General features: G+C 40.6%; 3 protein-coding genes across 7 annotated transcripts in view; 1 reads left to right on the top strand and 2 right to left on the bottom strand.

Moving 5' to 3' along the window:
- The window catches only part of IPPK (inositol-pentakisphosphate 2-kinase), a 53441-nt gene extending 45426 nt beyond the window's left edge, over positions 1-8015 (bottom strand). The window contains exons 1-3 of one of the 2 annotated variants that reach the window (XM_072044235.1): positions 7718-8015; positions 7346-7494; positions 6616-6667 (exon numbers count right to left, since the gene is read on the bottom strand). The gene's annotated coding sequence lies outside the window, so the exon portion shown is untranslated. Of the gene's footprint in view, positions 1-6615; positions 6668-7083; positions 7235-7345; positions 7495-7717 lie in introns of those variants that run through there. The other variant, XM_072044236.1, reaches the window with a different exon arrangement.
- LOC113845057 (protein BTG2-like) lies at positions 585-3529 on the bottom strand. Its single transcript, XM_072044499.1, has 3 exons — positions 3412-3529; positions 3080-3323; positions 585-657 (listed from the first exon to the last, which is right to left on the bottom strand). The coding sequence occupies exons 1-3, from the start codon at positions 3527-3529 to the stop codon at positions 585-587; spliced, it is 435 nt and encodes a 144-aa protein (XP_071900600.1).
- Positions 8016-8141: 126 nt separating the features above from the next.
- On the top strand, positions 8142-20531 carry ATRIP (ATR interacting protein). 4 transcript variants are annotated; one of them, XM_027467727.3, is made up of 13 exons: positions 8142-8474; positions 8557-8639; positions 9757-9927; positions 10580-10695; positions 11022-11179; positions 12709-12804; positions 13599-13728; positions 15356-16075; positions 16799-16941; positions 17554-17645; positions 18545-18628; positions 18887-19136; positions 20350-20531. In XM_027467727.3, exons 1-13 carry the CDS (start codon positions 8174-8176, stop codon positions 20415-20417), a joined length of 2412 nt encoding a protein of 803 aa, XP_027323528.1. In that variant the 5' UTR covers positions 8142-8173; the 3' UTR covers positions 20418-20531. The 4 variants fall into 4 exon arrangements, with proteins under 4 accessions (XP_027323528.1, XP_027323527.1, XP_027323529.1 ...); XM_027467726.3 differs by having other exon boundaries at positions 8554-8639; XM_027467728.3 differs by lacking the exon at positions 18545-18628 and having other exon boundaries at positions 8554-8639.
- Positions 20532-20820: the final 289 nt, after the last annotated feature.

The raw sequence follows: 20820 nt of genomic DNA, 5'->3' as shown, positions 1-20820 counted from the left end.
AGATAAAGGAATGAGGACACCAATGTTTACAGATCACATTTAAAACCTGCCAAATCCCCCCTTGAACTAACACTAATTGTAACAGCCTTAAACAAATACAGAGAGCAGACAATACCCTTACCTCTTGACCTTTTCAGACCATAACTAAAACCCTCTCTATTTTTTAGCTGTGAATAATGAATCGGGGCGTGCTATATAGGACCTGCAGTACGTAAGTGGTAAGGGTATGTAAACTAATGGGACCTTCTGCATTGCATGGGTTTTACAGCTGTCGTGTTAAACTACGACACAGCTCATAAGGACAAAGCTTTTAAATAAGCATCTTTGCAGCAAGGCAATCTTTTTAAGAAACAGGCAAACACATCCTGTTTCATGTGTAAATGTTTCTTCTAGCTTTACTTATCAACAGTTTTCCTGAAAAAGTGATGGCACCTTTCTTCCTGCCAACAACAGCCTCCTTTACTACCAAGTGCTCTGTTCTCACAGAAAGGCCTTTGTTTCTCACAGCACTGTCCAAGAGCTCTTGGACATGTTTGTAAAGCAGTGGAATGAAGCTCTAGATGTCGCAAACTAGTCTGGTCTCTTTACTTGCAGATCAGGTGTTTGCTCCACTGAGTCCCAGCCTCCTCCACCTGCAGAGTAACTTGAACTCTGCACCTGCAGCACAAGCGTATGAAACTGAACTTGAATTACACAGACAAAAGTGTCCCTTTTAATGGTTAGCATCACATTTCCAGAGTAGGTTCTAGCAAGCGGGGCACAGGATGCTAGATGCAAGCTATTATACAGTGTACCAAGTGTGTGCTGCTGGAGGAGGATGATTAATAAATGAGAAGCAGAGTACACCAGAGCTGGATTCACCCAGGCTCTTCTCTGCTCTTACGCAGCACACAAGAAAAGAACATCCAAAAACAGCTACTGTACCCTGCTTGTCTGTCAAACCACACCCACTATCTGGAAACCATGCCCGGTGTCCTCATTCACCTCTAACTCCGCTCCCTTGAACACTTACTGCTCCATAAAAGCCCCTGTTCAGCTGAACGCTGTGCTACATCCTTTCAGCCAAGCTATGCTCATCTAGCATGCAGCAAGGCCAGTTATCCTGCAAATGACACTTATCCAAAGGGGGCACCTCTCCTTAGTAGATTTAAAGTTACTTCATACAGTTAGCAACAAACACAAATTTGTCTCTTAGAGGTCCTAAATAAATATCCCGTACAGGCAATTCTATCACAGGAAAAGGTGTTACTAAAAACATAAAACAACGTCATAAGAATGGATTTTTCACTCTTTTAAGGTCTTGCAGCAAGTTTATTTTTTTATAAATATTTTTTACTTAAGATAACCCAGAAACTCATTTATTGGAGTAACAGACTAGAAAAACAATTGTATTTTTATTCTTCACCAAGTTTTAACTACTAAGGATATGGCACTATGCACATTGTTCAGATGAAACAGACTGCTAGATGAGCCTGCCTCCAAAATAACAAGGCAAACAGTAATCAAGGCAAACAGCAGTGAATAAGCCACAGCTGCTTCTAATGCAAACAAAGAACTAACATCTTCATGCAGGCTGGAGTTCTGCCCTTTCCAGTTTGCCCAGACTTGCCCCTTCACTGTATGTTTTATCATGTTATTGACATGGTGTAAAATTTTTATATATATATATTTTTTTTTTTGCTGACATCCTACCACCAGACAAAGCTCCTTCATCAAGTATCCAGCTCTGACTGAGCACTGGGCTACCAGAGAACAACTGTGCAGTCTTCCACAGCTGCCTTACAAGCCACAGCTTCTGACTTAACACAGCTCTGAGGAACCAAATCCCATTTTGGAGTCTCCATGTAAATCAGAAACAAAGTTTTAATATTACATTGAAACCGCTGTGTTTGATTTATTACCTAATTTGTACCTAACAGTCCCTAGAGACACAGACAAGATGAGAAGGAATCCAACCTAACTCAAGAAATGGCAGTTTCTTGTTTCCCAGAAAAATCACAACAGTTAAGTGATGCTTATCATTAGTGTTTGACTCCAGCTTTCAACATGGCTTTAAGTTGCAGTTTTAAACATTAACTCCATCTCCCAATGAACTCAAAAACATTCGTGTAACTGATCGAGTGTTAGAAAAACAATTTTGCTTCCAGTTTCATACAGCACACACTGAAAAACCACACAGCTCTACTCAGACACCTTGCGTCTGAGCTTAAATTAAGATTGTTGTAGCTATCTGAAATAAGGGTGAATATTAAGGGCTTCACCTTAAAGGTAGAGTATCTGAAATGATTAGGAAGAGCTATAGAAAGCTTTCAGAGCAACGTTTCAAAAACAACAACAGAAGTCAAAAGCAGTTTGAACAAATCTTTATTATTCTACTTCAATAACAAGAAATAACAAGATAACTATTTCCCCAATCCCTTTTATCAAAACGTTGGGGAAAGATGAAACCCAGCCCCGACATAAATGCATGCTTTGAAAGAGTTAAAAATAGAAGTTACTTTTTGTTATTTGTGCCTTACAGCCAAACTTGAACGACCCTGAGAAAACTCTGTGCAGACAAGTCACTGGAAAGATTTATGTGCAGCTTGCTAAATTTGTTTTTAATCCCGTGTTATTGTTTTGCAAGTTGAGTTTTTTTAAACCAAGTGCTAACCTTGACAAAAATTCATCATGAGGAGTGCTACAATATTGCTTTCTTATTGCAAATAGCTAGTACTTCCTTGAAAATATAAACGTGTAAAACAGTCAGCTGACTGCACAGTGCATTTACAGTACGTGATCCAGAGTAACAAGCAGCTTAAAGAGCTGCTTTATACATTAGCCCTTGGCCACAAAGAACTTGGCAGTGCTACTACGGCTTGAATGACTATAGGGTGGAAAATACTACCACTACAAATAAAAAAAAGAATGCAAGAGCTCTGTTCAATCTACTTTTATCAGAAACCAGGATATATATGCATCGTTGAACAAGGAACAGGAACTGAACTAGAAGCTGTCATCATGTTGTAATTCTTGGAAGGGCTGGATCTGCTGCTCCTTACGGCTGGTCCCACTCTCCAGCGGTTTGGTCGTCTCCTACCTCGGCTGGGGACTTTTGTAAAGGACGCAGATAGAGCCGTTTTCACCTATACGATAGGACACCTCGAAAGGGTCGACCCAAAGAGTCAATTCGCTGGGCAGGAGCTGGAAGAGCCTCTCGTGGCTCAGCCCAATCATCCCCGCCGCCTCGACTATCAAGGGGTCCATCTTGTGGTTGATCCTAATGCAGCGGTACCCGGAGCCCTTGGAGGGCGCCAGGGGGAACCAGTGGTGCTTGTACCGCTCTGCGGGAGGAACAAAGAGCAGCGTCACCGCGGCCCCGCGCCCCGCCACCGGGCCGGGGCCCCCCGACGCCGCCGCCCCCCGGCTCACCGCACAGCGCCTCCTGCAGGCACTCTCGGAAGCACCGCAGCCGCTCCTCGCCGATACCGCCGGCGGCCCGCAGGAGGCGGGTGATGAACGCCGCCGCCGTGCACACCTCGGTCCACATGGCCGCCCGGCCGGCGCGCCACGCCGCGCCCCTCCGCGCCACGCCCCCGCCCCGCCAGCCAATGACGACGCCGCGCCGCGCCTGCGTCACAAAGGCGCGTCCCGCCCCCTCCCCGCCCCGCGGCAGAGGGCGAGGAAGTTGGCGCCGTCCGCAGCCACTTTCCCTTTCTGCTGGGATCTGAACGCAGCCCCTCCTTCCGCTGGGTCGGCATTAAAAGTCACCTCCACCACCGCCACCGGGCTCTGCGGCTCTAACATCTTATATTCGGCCTTGTTAGAAGGGCACACGCTGCTCCTCCGCTCCTCCCCGAGGCATTGCCAAAGAGCCAGAGGGAGCTCACCTGTGAGGGAGCTGAACAGCATCTTGTTACCCCAGCTGCACAGCTCAATTGTTTGCACCTCTTACTCACTTGTCAGCTTAAGAGCGTGACATCAGCTCTAGCTCAGTAGCAGCTAAAGCCATACGCAGTAGTTAAGGCTTATCTGCAGACCTTTATAAGCAGATCTTGTTTTACTGCTGCTGGAAAGTTCACCAGATACTTACTCATCAGTAGAAGCATGAAAAAGGTTTCACTAGTATTTTAGTTGTTACTAACAATCAGTTGAACACAGGGTTAGAATTTACAGAAGTTATTCCCCAAGCCTCCAAACATCCATCCCTTTAACCTAAGGGTCAGAAGTCACTGGGGCTACATCCAGAAATCCCAACCCACGTAGCTGGAGCACCAGGAAAGAGCAATACAGGAGAACAACTCATAGCAGACTCAAGTCTCATCCCCCACAGGGGGAGCTCCCAGGGAAATGCTGTTACCACTGGCAATAGCAGGACATACAAGGTGTTCATTAAAGCACTGGTGAATCACAAAGCCCCCCTCTGGTTTATTTCTGCTAGGTGCTGCTATCTGAGGTGTTGAAGCAGTCAAGCAATTTTCACTATGTTTACAATTAGAACCTCTTCAGACCTACTGTTTGTGTAAAGTCTGCTTCAGGAAAGCAAGTTCCCATCCAGTTTGAACAAAAGTGTTTGAAACAGTATGACAACAATAAAACTCACATATTACTCCTGCTTACTTGATGTTATGCACCTGAGTAAGACTTCTTGACCCTGCTCTTCCCTACTTCATATGGAGCAACATGACCAAGACAGAAGGGTCAAGAACCTCAAGTGACAGAACTATAGCACCTGAATTTTGGATGGATAGTCAGTCCCACTTTCAACAGTCCCACTTTATGACTTCACATTTTAAAGCCATCATTTAAGAATCTAGCCATCATATACTCCAAGGTTTATGGACTTGAAATAGTTTTGTATGTCATTTTATAACCTAGCCAAAGAGATTTTTATCCAATACAGGGGGGGGGGGGGGGGGGGGAAAAAGTATTTTATCTCTTTGAGGAAGACAGTGAATTTCTGTGCTTTCTTTTTCCTTTCCCTCACAACTGTTAGCCCTAGACGACCTCTTTTCCTGAGGAAGCGTAGAGCGCTGCTTCAAGATACTATTTTATTAGAAAACATTTTCAATTAAGTCCAGTATGCATTTTAGTAACTCAGACTTTAGAAATTAATTTCAAAAAATTAACCTTTGCCAGTAGCTGGACGTAACAGTCATCCAATTACTTCAGTCTTATTGAGAATCAGAACACAAAATCCATGTCTCCAGTTTTGGAGACTTCACTGGTAAGATTATCCAGGTGCACACGGACTACGACACACCACCACCTCTGAGCAGGCACAATCATTACTTCTGGTCAAGTTACATGAAAAGGAGTAAGCTTGCATTATTTAAGATGCTACTTTGGTTTACACAAAATTTCTGTAGCAGAAAATTATTCCTGCACAACAAAGTTTCACTGTCACTGTAAGACCAGCTCTGGGACTACATTTAACCTACATATTCTGCCACGTACTTATCTCAAACACTTCCCCACATTATTCACATCCCCTCCCTTTAGATAATAGGGAATTCCCCTACCATATCTGCACTGCGTGACTCCAAAACCTTTGACACCCTGGCAGTATTGCCACAAACACAAGAAGACAGCTACTCATTTCCAGGTGACATGGACAAACACATCATTATGCTTACACTGAAGTCATTAAATTCTTACTAGCATTCAGAATAAACACAGCGTTACTGTTAACAGCATTAAGAGTTATCAAATCCAGACAAGGTATCAAACTGTGCTTAAGTACACAAAACACCTTCTCCTATCCAAGCTGCGTATGCCCATTCGAATATACACACAAATCCCCAGTCAGACAAGGCTCTACTAAAGCTAGGACAGATACTAAGGGACCTGATTTTGACTTACTCACAAGAAAATCAAGTAAAGATCAGAGTAGAAAGGACTTACAAGCAACCAAGTGAAAAGAAGTTGAAAGCACTGCAGGAGAACAAGAAAATGTCGCAACACTGCTAGCACAGATCAATGCTTCCTGCACTGAGGTCTGGCACCTAGGTCCACTAAGCAGTGCATTCAGGTGGATTAAGAAGGTTTTGCTGTAAAAATGAAAAGATGCCACAGCCAGCAGCTGATATCAAAGTCACACCTGGATCTCCATAGCAAGTTTCATACTGAAAGCTCAAGCTAAGCAAACCACAGAAAGAAGACAAAGAAAAAGCAATAGCTGTATGACTCTTACACTTTCATCTCCATGCCAGAAAATGGTTCCATATGCATCAGTATCTAAATCTTTGGAAACTAGTTTTTTGCTGCTTATTTCGATAGCTATTTATATAAATAGGCTGTTTTAGAGAATACCAGTACTTCCTATAACAAAACAGTGTGAATGTAATTAAGCAATTGTAAACAGCATTCCAGCACAAACAAGACCTGTTGAAATATGTCATTTTTCAGCAGAAACAAGTTTTAAGCAGTATTCTCTCTCTTTCCGTCATCCCCACCCCAAAAGAAAAAAAAAAAGCTTAAAAAGCTTCTCCCCCACCTCCCATTTTCTGGAAGACTTTTAGCTTTGAGAGTTGAGAAACTTTATCACACAGGCAGCAGAAACAAATGAATTACCACTACTATGTATATCCTTTTCTTCCACAGAGAGGTTTTTTTAGCTTATAAATTGAGACTTACCTTTGCTGTTACTCTGTTCACCTGCAAAGTCAGTTCTCTTCAGCAGAAACATCTGGAATGGAGAAAGACAGTCAATATCTTGCTACATCTTATTAAAAAGAAAAAAAAAAGTATATGCAAGTTTTCTACTCTATTTTTTCCTCAACTTTAGCGGGGGGGGATGAAGCTGTATCAGCCATACATCATCACTATTAAAAGTAAAAACAATAACTAACAATAGCGCTAGCCCAGTCTGTTATCATATAAAATAATCATAAAATGAAAAATACAAAGACCAAGTAAAATCTTAGTCAAGATCCTTTTTGCTTACAGTTCTCAGTCTGCCTTTCTAGAGTGACTGACACAGAAACCTAGACCCTCTACAAGAAGGTTTTAACTAACGCAATAAGTTTTTGTTTTACACCATCTATTTGAAGCATCTCTCATTAAACATAACCCAGTAAAAACACTCTTACAAACAGTAAGTGCCTTTATCACCACACTACAGAGCCAAACATGACGCTAACATTCCCACTACAGACACAAATAGTATTTCCAAAGGACACATTCAATGAAGTAAATGCCAAGACTTTCCACAGTCTCCTCCACCTAATAAGTTAATTAACAAGGTATATCTTTTTATAAGAAGACTTACACCTATACCCCACCGGTAAAATGATGCAAACCTTCTCTTTACAACCACTCCCCCTTGTGCTAAGTAGCTGCAGCTGCCTGAATCCTAAGGGCTCACCTGTGACCAGGTTAGTGCAGGAGCTGGGCCAGCTGAGAGCACCGCTCAGGCTGCCTTTCTTTTGGCCTTTATAGCTGGTCCCAGGCTCTCACTGTTTATGCACGAACGATGAATAAAACACATTGTGCTCCAGCAGTGATTTCAGTGCACTGCATGCGAAGGGCAGCAGAGAAACGAACAAAAGCAATCAGATTTCTCCTGTGGAAGCTGAGATGTGCTGCCAGCAGCACCGCGGGCCTCGTGTGAGGGTCACCAGGGCTCCCTAGCACCGGGGCTGTCACTGAGCCTCCTGCAGAGCCTAACGCTGCGAGGCCACGGCCTGCTCGGCAGGGTTTGGCAGCATATTGGTGGCCCTACGCCCACCTGGGTTACCTGGAGCAGACAGCAGCTGGAAAGGCGGTTTTGCAGCCCAATTTAGGGACATTTTACGGACAGACTGAGGTGCGAGTACAGCAGCCCACTGCTGCCGGTAGCCCAGCAGCAGGCTTTTACCACAGATTTTTCGCAGACAGAGCCCTTTCCCGATATTATGACCCGCTACCGGCTCTGCTTTATTAGAGAACAAAACAAAATAAAAAAAAATTTAAAAAAAAAAAAAAGTGAAAATAAGGCGGTTGGGACCCCAATTTCTGTGGGAAAGGCCCCAAAGGGCCAGGAGGCGGCGGCCGCGGGGGATTTACCACAGCGAGGGGGCGGTGACGCGAGCTGCCGTGACGTCACCGCGGCGGCCCCCATTGGCCGGGCGGGCGGGCTGCCGGCCGCTGATTGGCTGCCGGGCGGCGCGGCGGGCTCCGCGCCCCGTCCCCTCAGAGCTCGGCGCCGGCCGCTATGGCGGCGCCCGGGCCGCGGAAGCGCAGCGGCCCCGCGCTGTGCGGGGCGGGCTGGGTGCGGGGCCCCGCTCCGGCCGCGCCGCTGGGCAACGGCGTCCCGCCTCACAAGCGCCCCAAGGGGCCGGCGGCGGGCGGCGGCGAGGCGCCGGAGGACCCGTTCGGGGACGGCGACGACTTCACGGCGGACGAGCTGGAGGAGATCGAGACGCTCGCCTCGCAGGCGCTGTCGCAGGACGCGGGGCGCGGCTGGGGCGGCCGGGCCGGGCCGCGGGGCAGGGCTGCGGGGCAGGAGCCCGCAGGTCGGTGTGAGGGGAGCGGGGGGTGCTGGGGCGAGCCGAGCCGAGCCGAGCCTCACGGCCCGCCGGGCTCTTTCCTCAGCAGGGGGCGGCGCGGATACCGGGCTGCCGAGGGACGCGTTCCGCTACGAGGTGCTGCAGACACAGCACGAAGAGATCCGGCACAAGGTGGGCGGCGGCGGGCACGGAGGTGGCTGCGGTACCTCCCGGGGATGCCGCGTGGGAACAGGAAAGAGATGCAGGGAGTGCAGGGACGCGCCCCGTCCAGCAGCTCAAACATCAGATCTGAGCAGGGTTGTGCAAATGTTTTACCATTTTCTTTTAGTCTCTGGTAAAACTTCACACAGAAACTGCTACCAGAGGTAGTGTGATATCCTTCAGTCTGTTTTTTAAAATGACCAGGTGGCTGGTTTTTGATAGCTCTTAGCGTCAAAGCGGTCAGCAGCTTAACAACACGTTGTGTCAGAAAATGTCTTCTTTGATTTGGCTTTGAAGGTCATGTGTGGTTCTAGCAGATGGGGCTTGACTACTGAGAGAGGCAGCAAATAGCAATAATTTCTGCATAGCGGTTCCGCTTCAATAGATCTTTGTTTCCTCGCAGTTGTGCTTTCTCCCATATGGAAGGGTCCTACGCTATTTACAGTTCTGTCACCATCCTTACCTCTCTTCCACTTCTTTTGTTTCCTCCTTTATTGGGAAGACCCTGCCTGTACACCACGTGAGGGTAAAATATCATTTTACATCCTGATATAGAGGTGTCTTTATACTTTTTTCTCAATTCTTTTCTGAATAACCCATTCTGTTCTCTCTCCAGTCTTGTCTCTGAGCAGTGATGGCTGTTCAGAGTAATCGAGGCTATACGTGTCATGAACATACTGTCTGGGGGTGGTAACTTGTCCGAGGACAGCGTTGTTGTTGGCTGCTGTGCTTGATGAGATACTGTGGTTAAATTATCATTGTTACATCCCAACATTTTAATAAGTTTTTGTTGTGTGCGACTAGAGTACTTGTCAAAGAAATAGCATAAACATAGAGGAGGTGAAAGAATGGTCTCTGACAGATACCAGGATAGAACATTGACATATACCTTTGCTGTCACTTTATAATTCTGTTAGAGAAAACACTTAATTAGGAAAAAAAAATAAAAGATTAGAAACTATATTGCAGACTTTCTAAACTGGTTTAGAGAAGCATTTTTCTCTCTAGAAAGTATAAGCACGTTTAATCTTCGACCACATAGATAATGATACAAATACATCGTTTAATGGAATTCATCTCTTCGCAGCTGAAAGAAATGCAGGATGAAATTCTAACTAAAAATGGAGAAATTAAAATTTTGCGCGACTCAATGCAGCAGATGGAGTGTGCTATGGAGGAACAGAAAAAATCATACATGCTGTTGGAACAGCAAAAATCTCAGACCCTAAAGGAAAAAGAAAAAGAGTTCTCCAAAAAGGTTTGTAACTATAACAGTTACCTTCACATCACAGGTGGAAGCTAGTTTTATGACTTAAATGATATTATAGTCCATTTAGTCAAAGGAAGAAGATTTGTGTGAAACTTCTAAATCATGTATGCTTTTATTTTGTTATCTAGAAGAAAACACATGTAAGAACTTGCTGGTAGGTTTCTTCTGCCAGCATAAAAGAACAAAGTTAAAATGGTAGAATTTTTTGATTATTTAATGTTTTCTTAAACAGTCCCCAGAAAATTACAATTGGAATGTATTGTTAAATGGAAAAAATAGACAGAATATGCTGTATGACTCTGATCAGATTGCTATTCCTGTTGCAGTCATCTTTCTGAAAGCCCCTGAAGAGGACAGTGGCTGCTTTTGTGCTGTTTACTCTGCTGTTAATGGCCTCACTGTAGTCATACTCTGCGTGGCACTTGGTCTTACCAAGTCATACGTTTCTTGCCTGAATTTTGACACTTGGTTCTAACATAGTATTAATTGGATTAGGATACATAAAAATGGAGATCTTGTGCAGAGATCACAGTAAGTAGATGGTAATCTTGAAATCTTACAGTAATTTGAGTTGCTTTGCAGTTATAGCACCGCTCATGTATCTGTAACAGTAAAACTGTCTCTTGAATTCCCCTTTCAGATACTGTCCTTGCAGTCAGAGTTGCAGTTCAAAGATGCAGAAATGAATGAACTAAGAACGCGACTTCAGAACTGTGAGAGAAACAAACATGTTACTCAAACAGTTTTAACACCAAGGTATGAGTTTTGGAAAATGAATTTGTGTTGCCTTTTATAATACATATACTTGAAGTACTACAGAGGTTTTCTTTCTTCATGTAACTCTTAGTTCTGTTTTCTTGAAAAAATACATCCAAAAAAAAGTTTGACCCCTGTGGAATTTGCTTTAAAAGACTTGCTTACAAAGAGTGGATAGTGAAATACATCTAAAACATCAATGCTACAAACACTATTAAATAGATCTTTCTTTACTATTTAATAAAATACTTCTGAAAGAGATATTGATCCATCAAAGTTGATTTGGGGGGTAATTTTTCCTCTTGCTTTTTTATTTTTTTAAATAGCCCTAAAAAGAATTCTGCAATCCAAGTGAAATCAGAAGGATGTTCTCCACAGTCTGGAAGAAGATCTTTTCCTACAAAAGAGTCTTTCGGCGCTGACACATCTACTAGACCATCTTCTTCAAGAAAGTTGTTTGCCCAGGCTGCTTCTATCAAAGAAGGTAAACCCCTATATAGCTTGCAACGTTTTTAGCTGCGTATGAACATTCTGCTTTACGTAAAGCTTTTTGTACTATGTAACTGAGTGGTTTCATTAAGAGTGCTCAAGGGAAAAAAAGTATTTCTCTTAGTTTGATTTTGCTTAAATTTATTTTGTTTTTATAGCAATTGACCTTAAGCTTTGACTGAAATTTGCATGAAGATCAATTGAATTCACATCTTGGTAAATGGCAGTGTACCAGATGCCAGGATATCGGTGATGAAGTATCTGTTGGCTGTGATGAAAAACTTTCATTTATTATGGGATGAACTAAAATACCCAAATTGTTATCTGCCTTTGTCACTGAAGAAAGAACAGGAAATAATTTGCCTATTTCTTGAAAACGTCTGCTAGGCAACTAATGCTTTTTTTTTGTATTACTGCAATTCTGGCTTTAATAAACAGACCATTTTTGGCATTTTATTTTAAATGGTATGTATTTAGCCACATTGAAAGAAACAGATGAAACCGGTTACTCATTTCCTCTTCTACGTATACAGCAGTAATTCTCACAAAATTGCATCTTTAAATTCATTGCGTAAAACTTAGGAAAATGAAATATGTTTGAATATTGCTATAATATGAAACAAAAATAGTGTGGTTTTTTTTTTGTTTGTTTGTTTTTAGCAGCCAACAAAATTTGGGTATCATCAGCTAATGCTTACAGAAAACAAAATGAAAAATCTGAGACATTACCCTTCAGCTACAGTATTCAGTCTGAAACTGTGGGCAGTATGAACTTCCAAAACCAAACAAAAATAAATACAGTAGCCTTAAAAGATTAACAGTTATTCCCCACCACCACCTATTCATTCTGGTAACAACATTCAGTATGCCTATTTGTTTGAAAAACACACTCAGTTGTCTTAGTAACCCTCCAAGGCTTTTTTTCTACATTTTTACATTTTCTAATGTATTTTAGGGAGCAATTCTGCTTGCATCACAGCTCTTAGCTATAGCATTATAGTTACTATATTAACTAGATAGTATTATAGTGTTTCAGTACCTAAAGGGGACCTAAAAGAAAGTTGGAGAGGGATTCTTTATCAGGGAATGTGGTGATAGGACAAGGAGTAATGGCTTTAACCTTTTTTTTTTTTTTTTTAGTTTAGATTAGATATAAGGAAAAAAATTCTTAGAGTGCTGAGGCACTGGCACGGGCTACCCATAGAAGCTGTGGCTGCCCCGTCCCTGGCAATGTTTGAGGCCAGGCTGGATGGGGCTTTGGGCAACCTGGTCTGGTGGGAGTGTCCTTGTCCACAGCAGGGGATTGGAATTAGATGATCATTAAGGTCCCCTCCAAATTATTTTATGATTCTGTGATTATTATTTGACATTACTGAGTTATGCAAAATTCGTATTTTATGCTGATCTGCTGCCTGTGTACTTCCTATATAATGGCTGTGGCTAATTGAATGTGTGTAAATGTTAGATAAGGATTTGTAAGCCGTCTAGTTCTCACACATGAATTGTAATTCCCGTTTGTTTTAGATAGTAAGATACCCCATCCTGAAGTTTTATCCATGAAGAATGAAACGGAGGGAAAAAACGGTTCCTATAAATCTGTACATAAACGAAACACGCAAGGTAAGGTATTGCTGGCAGCACAGAAACAGTGAGCGTTTCTGAGGTACGGCTAAGGTGCCGGTACTAAGCAGTGTCAGGCTGACGAACCCGCTGTGTGCAGTGCCAGTGCAAAGAGGTTGTGAGCCAGCTGCTTTTTGCTTTGAGCATTGTGATTTTGCTATAAAACATTTCAGATTATATTATTATCTTGTATCTCCACAACATTCTGATACTGGTACTCTATTTAAGAAAAAGGTTTGCCTGGCTTTTGCTTTACGGAAGGATTTGGACCAAGACATAGATTGAGAGGCATCTTACTAGGAGGGTGGCTCTTTCACTATTAAGATACTACACTTTTTATTGCAAACTTTACACACTTTTTTTTTTTTTTTTTTAAGTAAAAACAGTAGGGCAGCATTTAAAATGTTCAACATGTTACTTCCAGTTCAGAAAAGGATTGTATCACATGGTTTTAATGTCTGGACTGGAAAAGGGGGAGCAAGTCACCAGGACAGTTGTGGGTTATAACAATCATTTGGATTGAGATATTTTGCTAATATGGGGATTGTAATTAAAATCTCTCTAAATATAACTTAGTTAATACTTAAATCACATCTTGAAGATTTTCAGAAAAAATGAATTTTAGAACATGAATCTTTTCCTGATTTCTGTCTTGTAAGAAAGAGAAAATTTGTAATGAAAAAATAATTTTGTGGTTGAGAGCACTATAAATGAGGTTAATCTTTTGAAATATTTTTTGTTACTGTTGTCGTTGGTGGTAAAATTACTCCAAAGACAATTATATATCTTTTCAGGTTCTATCTTACTGAATGCACTGATGAAGCAACCCATTGTCCCTGGGTCTTTACTAGGTCTTTGCCACCTTCTTAGCAGTAACTCGGAGACCCTACAAGGAGCTATGTTGCAGTCTAACCTTCTGGATACGTAAGTTTACTTTTTGTTTTACCGTATCAGATGTGTTCTTAGTATAGTGGCAATGTAGTGGTATACTCTGTATGAAACGCTTACTCATGTAGGACTCGTGTTGGATACTTCACAACTTTCCTTGTGTTCAATGCTGTTTTGCTGAGGCCATTTAAAGCACAATTTGGAATGTCATTCATGCTGTGTCTTCAATTATTAATGTTTGATTATTGTGGATACTAAATACTGGAGAAACACTAAGAGAGAAACCAGGTTAATTTTATTTTAGGGGAAGGCACAGGAATAAGTAAAACTTTAAAGCTGCTATCAGCCGCAGCTATCCATATCTATCTAAGGATATAAAACTTGCAGTGAAAGAAATGTATAAACAAGATCATGAGTCAAGAGTAAAATCATCAAAAAAAAAATCAGTGAAAAAAATTCATCAAAAGAACGTGATCAAAAGAACTGTAGAGTTTTTGTTTTAATCTAAATTTATGTTCAATTCATGTACAATTTTTCTCAGACACAATGCTCTGTAAAGCATTTAAATACGAATATTAGATATAAAATTGGCTGAATATGTCTTTAAAAGTCATATTTGTTCCTAAGATTTTTGTTGTTACCTGCCTTACTGCTTTTTTGTTGAGAATCCTATACTTTTTATTTAAGGTTTACTTGGACATAAAGGCTAGCTCTTGTTGATAGTTAAATTCAAGATAATAATTTAGAAAGGAATTAGTTGCTCACAAAATCTGGATCACAACCCATAGTTTATGGGAAGGTTTACAAGATGGTACCTTGCAAATGTTTTCCTGCACCCACTGATGCAGGAGAACTTTTATTAAAGGTTTTCAACAGAGCTTTCTCAAGTTAATCATCTACTCAGTCTGTTTTTCTGCTTCCCAAGACAAATCAGCCAGGCTTATTATCACCATCTCTCTTGAATACATCTTCTTTAATAATAAACTTTTGAAAACTTAATATCACACTTTACATTTCAAACATGATTCTCACTTTAAAGAATTAGACTGTAGCTCCTGAAATTCCTTTGCTTTTCTGATATATTGTTTTATTAGTAATTCTTGTGTTTTGTGGGGTTTATGCCATGGCTCACGTCTCATTGCCCATACCACTTACGCAGGCAGTTTCTCCATTTGGTCTTTGTAGCTGCATTTTGACTAGTTAATTGCTAAAAGCTGTTCCTCCATTTTTTTTTTGTTGCTGTCTTTTGACAGCCCCTTCCTGTTACAGATCAGTAATATACAAATATTCCTTCTTCCCAGAAGCTACCCAGTAACTTCAGGGGAAGATAGGAATATACAACAGGTCTCAAGCACATCAGCTGAGAAGCCAGTGTTTGAAATGTAGCTTTAGACAATGGTTACTAACGAGCTGGTAAAGTTACACAACTATCAGTCCTGAATACTTTCACAAGACTTAGGATTGTTTTGATACTGTTCTTCCATGCAAGTATCAAGGAGTAGTTGTTTTTTTTTTAATTTTGGGAATAGACACCTAACTACAGTAGCCTTTCTATTATTTCATTCAGAATATGGATAACTAATAAATGAAATCAAAATTTTCAACTGTTTGCTACCTTTTCTTTTGCTGAAGTATTTTCCTTCTTTTAATTTTATGCGGATAGGAAGCCGACACAAATACCCAGCATCAGGACAACTCAGGAAGAAATTGCTCCTCTTGTATCCCTGCGAGAAGCTCAAAAACTTGCAATAACAGGATTGAACTTGATTGCTATGGATGAAGGGTCAGCTGAAGGAAGCCTAGCAGGAAGTGGGAGAGAGTTCTTGCCCCTCAAACGTTGCAAGATCCGAGGCGCTGTGCATCTCTTGCCCTTGGTGGAGCACCACATTGGTGCATACTGTCAAGCAGTACAATTGGCGGACAAGGCAGTAAATGGTTCTTGTGGAAACCACTCAGTTGTTTCTTCTCGAACCAGCACAAATATGGTATCAAGTAAGGAGGACTTCAGGTCGTCTCTTGAAGAAACAACAGTTATATCACTGGGTATTCTTTATTATTTGGCATTTTATAGCTGGGATGTTGTCCACATATTGCTGTCTACTGAAGTAGAAGAAGGTTCTACTGTTGGAGATGAACAGATTTCCAAGATGGACAAAGATGTGTTGTGTGATAATAAAGAAGACACCAGGACACAAGGAGGGCTGCCTGAAGCTTCACAGGATGTCCCTATTAACGATCGAGCTCAACATTCTTTGTTCAGAAAGCTGATTCAGGTTTTAGATTTTTCTACTACAACAGGCTCCCAGACTGATAACATACTAAAGCAAAGCCTGAAAGTTTTGGTAAAATTAGCTGAAAATTCAACAGTGGACTTGCTAATAAAGTAAGTCAGTAATAGCTTTAAAATGATCTCAGGCTCTTAGTTTTCATTCTCTGTTTAAACTAATTTGTGCAGATGACAGTAAAAATTCTGACATTTATGGGAGAATATCTTATTTCTCAGCTCATCTTTGAGATGCATGGGAGGATCTGCCTTTGCTGCTAATAAATGAGATAATTGCCCCAAATTAATAATAAGATCTGCTTATAAGTTTATATGAAGCAGATGCTGTTGCCTCATTGCATAGCTGTCACTTTGAAGAGAGAAAACTTCTCAAGGCTCTATGCAGTTCATGAGGGTTTTTGGTTTTTTCTTCCAATTGCTGGAAGATGCATAAGAAATGAAAGCACAGGGCTTTCTGTTTTATTTATTTACTCTATATTTTATATTAATATGATAATATTTGAATATTTCATATGGTTTATAAGTATATAAACTTTATACTACAAAATGTTTATAATATTTATTTATTCTGGCACATAAAATGGCACACTCAAAAGTGCAACAATTTGTCTGCTAATGTCTAATATATGGAACCATAGTGTGAATTGCAGACTGTCTTCAAAATCTAACAATGTGTTTTTCAGCTCATGGCATGTAAGTTGAGATCACCTAGTTTTGAATGGCTGAAAAGGCATGAATTACAATGCTGCATGTAAGAAATGGTGAATTATTTTCAAATCATCAGTGCTTTTCATGTTTCTAACTCAGATTTTTCTTTTGAAGTTTTCAGCACTTACTGAGTAGCCAGATACTGCTCCGTTGTCTGTGTCCCGAGATCCCTTTGCATGCTGTCCTTTTGACCGTGAAACTGTTGTGTATACTTGCTCAACACCACATGTTGGTCGCTCAGCTTTGTTCTCATTCAGGTAAAAGATTGCCTAACACATAATTGTTAACAGTTGAATGTTAGTTAGCACAACTAAAAATAATACAAATAGGCCTTGCTCTAAAGTATTAAACCCCCCAAAGGCAAAGCCTGAAAACGTTTTCTAGCTCCGAGTTCCAGTTACTGTTTGAAGAATATTTTGTCTGGCAGTATCCTTGCCATGCAGTTCTGATACCCATCTGGACTTCTAAAGCTACTTTCCAGATGAAAGTTTACTATATTAAAAGTTGGTAAGGAAAAAGGGGTTTCAAGGATTTGAAGGCTAATTCCGTTCTGCAGGAGACCTGCACTCATGACGATGTTGAGTTTAGGGATTACAGTACCCTGCATGACAAATACTCTTTGTCTAGTACCCACAAAAAATGTAATAGGAGAGTAGCACCACAAATGCATAGAAAGTTTAGGGGTACTAATTTCTTCACCACTGCTTAAGGTGTCTGCAAGTAAAGCAAGAAGTTGAATCTGTATCTTGAGCCCAGGATAGCACTCTACATATTTTCTGGAATATGTTATCTTCTGTGGAAAAAAAATACTCTTTTTTATCACAGACAATTAACTAGTTGGAAAAAGAACAAAGTTATCTCTCTTTCAGATACCTGCCTTCTTCTTGCACTGTACATGTATATCACATCAAGGCCAGATAAATCAGCATCTGAAGTGCTTTGGCTTCAGCTGGAACAAGAGGTAACAGCAGCTGTTAGTTCTTGTGCTTTTTCCTATTGGGGGGTGGGAGGTGGGAAGGGAGGAACAGGGCAGTGCACAAATTGTTTGAAATAAGTTCTATCTTCAACTGAAACAAAAATTGAGAGTATTCACTTGCAGTAAAGGATTACATTGACTTTTAAAAGAAGCTGTTTGAAATTCAATCAATAACCACTCTTCAAGATAACATCAGTCATAGCAGTCAACATAGTTAAGTCATTGAAAAAGCGAGAAGGCTCTTAGGATGTCTGTAAATGTTCAAGACTACAAGTTTTGTTTTGCTTTTATATTGATGGAGTAAAAGGAAACAAGACCTGTGTTTCATTTTGATTTTATAATTTACTTCTGAACTGTATCTTTGAAATCATTCCAAATGAAATACAGCATATGGTGAAATACTAGCTTGCTGTACAGTATGCATGATCCTGTATAGGGAGAATAGTTTTTGAATTTATATTGTTCGTAGTGCCAGGGGTGGCTTGTGGGGTTCTACCATTTGTTCCACCTCTACTTTCACTTAAAAGAATTTTGAACTATTTTCTAAAAGTATTTTCATTATCCCCTGTCTGCATTGCATTTAGGAAGTGCAAACACCTGATGTGTATGCACTGAATCCTTGTCAGCCTTTCTTATCAGGAAGCTGAAGTGTTTTCTGTGCAAGGCAAATTCCACGTCTGTCTTAGTGTGTGTTTGTTTTTCCTCTAACATTTTGTTTTTCTTTTGGTGGGGTAAAAAGATGAATTGTTAGGAAAAGAACCAAGAATGTTTAAAACCAGTAATGAAATGACATTTCTACCTCCCTTTATTTGCAGCTAAATTGTGTGATAATTATGCAGAACCCTAGTACTTATTGTAATGCCATATGCATGTTTTTGTAATAGACAGTTAGACTCCTGACAAAGTGTACACGGTGTTCCAGGCCAGCAATTTTACTACCTGGTACAGACTGCCAGTGTAATCCTGAGGTACGTCACTACAGCTACTGAATTTATTCTACTGAAAACTTAAAAGTTACTCCTAACAATGCTGAAGTAGTTTTTTACCATTTTTTAGCTACACTGAAACAGAAGTGTTCTGTACTTTGAAGTCTGCCTTCTTCTGGAAAGCTTGTTTTTGCTTGCTAGAAAATATTGGATGTCTGAAAAGATTGATTAGTGAAGCTCATAATAACTTTTCCACTGCTCTAATTTTATTTTGTATACTGAGACTTTTATCTCTTGCAGGTGGTTAAGGCACTAATTGTAATGTTACATAGACAGTGGATGAAGATGAGAAGATCTGATAGCGGCTTGTGTGCGCATAAGGAGCAAATTATTCAGTTTTTACGAGATGCTGTTTTACTCTTACACAGCCTATCTCAGAAAGATAAACTGTTTCACGAACACTGTTTGGAAGTACTCCATCAGTATGACCAAGCTATGCCAGGCATAAGAGCCATTCTCAAAAAAAATCAAAAATTGAGTGCCTGTGAAGGTAAATCAAGTCACATTACAGAGTTGTTTTGTCTTCTCTATTGTGTGAATGAAATTCCACTTCTGTCTCATTCCTCAGTTAACAAGTACTATGTACCAAATAATGTGGATATTTTGTTTGATCAAACAAAATCCTTTGCTCCCCCTCCCTTCAGTAGAACAATCTACACTGTATGTTACCTCACTTTAAATTATTCCAAATTTCCAACTAGCATTACGCTTTCTCTCTGCAATTGTTTTTTCCCTGCATCCCTTAACATCTTCCTTGTCCCTCTTCCACCCCACCCTTCCTCCATTACCCCAAAAGCTTCTTTAGCCCATTTAACATCAGGACTTTCCCCTTGCTTTGCACACTTCGTGTCTATTTCCTGCAGAGCTAATCTAGTGAAATTGTCTCTGCTCCCTGGACCTTGATGCCACCTCTTCATCCACTCGTGGCGTTATTTCCATGCATATTTTAGAGCTAATGTGAGCGACTGTGTTCTCATGTCAGTATGCGGTTTGCTACAGGACACCAGACAACATGTGGTCTTACTAAGAGTAGAGTCCGTGTGATAAATCTTTCAGTGGTGGTATTTTGCATCAGTAAGGCAGGTGATGTGAACATGCCACAAGTGCTAACAGTGACTTCTCTGAAGAAACTAAACAGCACGCTACGTGTTTGTTCTACTCTGCTTAGAGTGTCCTAAAGTTTTCTGGAACTTCTCCTAACACCTTGTCTAGCTGTGCTTGGAAATGGACCAGAAGAATGTAACGGCTTACAATTTTGGGGATGGTGGTACATGTGTGTGCTTGCACGTGTGTACTTACCAGTCAGGTTCTTCCTGCTAATCACAAAATGCTGTGCTTTTGGCCTAGTGGCTTTTTAAAATAAGTTTATAACAGTAAGGCTTAAAACTTACTTAATTAATAGTCTTAAATAGTTCTTTTAAATAAAAGTTCTCTTCGCTATGTTTCCCCTGGTAACTAAATTTGGTTGTCCAAGGTAGTGCTCTCCTTAGTTTTAGGCCTTAAAGGAAAGAGGAGGAGGTGGGGAAAGTTTGTATGACAAAACACATATATAAAGACCTCTTTACATTTAAACTTTGAAAGTCTATTTGCTACAGCCTTCTAGAGGAAGTCTTGTTTGTATTTCAAAAAAAAAAAAATCCCAGCTATAATTTTATTAAGTACAAAAATAATTCTCTAAAACACGTGCTTTTCTGTTGTTGCAGAGCTGATGTTAGATGAATTGTATCCTCCTGAGCCAGAAGCAGAAGATCAGGGAATGGACTGCAGTTAGCTGATGTTTACCAAGGGTCTCTCTCCTTCCTTATTTAAATCATAATAATCAGTGACAATCTGAAAATTAAATAATCTGTTTTATTAAATGATAATACAAACAAACAAAAATGTATTTCTTTGTTGTGATTTTGTGCTATCCAAGTGAACCTGAAAGCAAAGGAATTTTGATGTAAGAAAAATGATACTGCAGTGTACTGTTTTGCTGTGCAAAACCACTCCAGGGGTTACGAATGGTTCTGTTTGAGTTTCATTCTATATGAAACAGCTGTAAATAGAATGGAAACTTTTTGTTTTCCATTTTACTGTGACTAAGCTAAATTTCAGCTAAATTTATGATGCTGAATGTCCTGAGGTGTTTGTGATCACTGAGTTCATATGGAAGTCTTCTAAAAATATCTGAT

The sequence above is a fragment of the Anas platyrhynchos genome, chromosome 13, assembly GCF_047663525.1.
Source record: "Anas platyrhynchos isolate ZD024472 breed Pekin duck chromosome 13, IASCAAS_PekinDuck_T2T, whole genome shotgun sequence".
NCBI classification, from domain to species: domain Eukaryota; kingdom Metazoa; phylum Chordata; class Aves; order Anseriformes; family Anatidae; genus Anas; species Anas platyrhynchos.
The sequence above is the reverse complement of the archived record's forward strand: the minus strand, read 5'-3'. Positions and strand labels throughout refer to the sequence as shown.

Bases quoted from the DNA above. Each gene is read 5' to 3' on its own strand.
- ATRIP (XM_027467726.3), top strand. From the start codon at position 8,174: ATGGCGGCGCCCGGGCCGCGGAAGCGCAGCGGCCCCGCGCTGTGCGGG. The intron at 10,696-11,021 runs GTATGAGTTTTG...TTTTTTAAATAG, and splicing joins CAAACAGTTTTAACACCAAG to CCCTAAAAAGAATTCTGCAA. The intron at 18,629-18,886 runs GTACGTCACTAC...TATCTCTTGCAG, and splicing joins ACTGCCAGTGTAATCCTGAG to GTGGTTAAGGCACTAATTGT.
- LOC113845057 (XM_072044499.1), bottom strand. From the start codon at position 3,529: ATGTGGACCGAGGTGTGCACGGCGGCGGCGTTCATCACCCGCCTCCTG. The intron at 3,324-3,411 runs GTGAGCCGGGGG...TTCCTCCCGCAG, and splicing joins CCTGCAGGAGGCGCTGTGCG to AGCGGTACAAGCACCACTGG. The intron at 658-3,079 runs GTAGGAGACGAC...CTTGTGCTGCAG, and splicing joins TACAAAAGTCCCCAGCCGAG to GTGCAGAGTTCAAGTTACTC.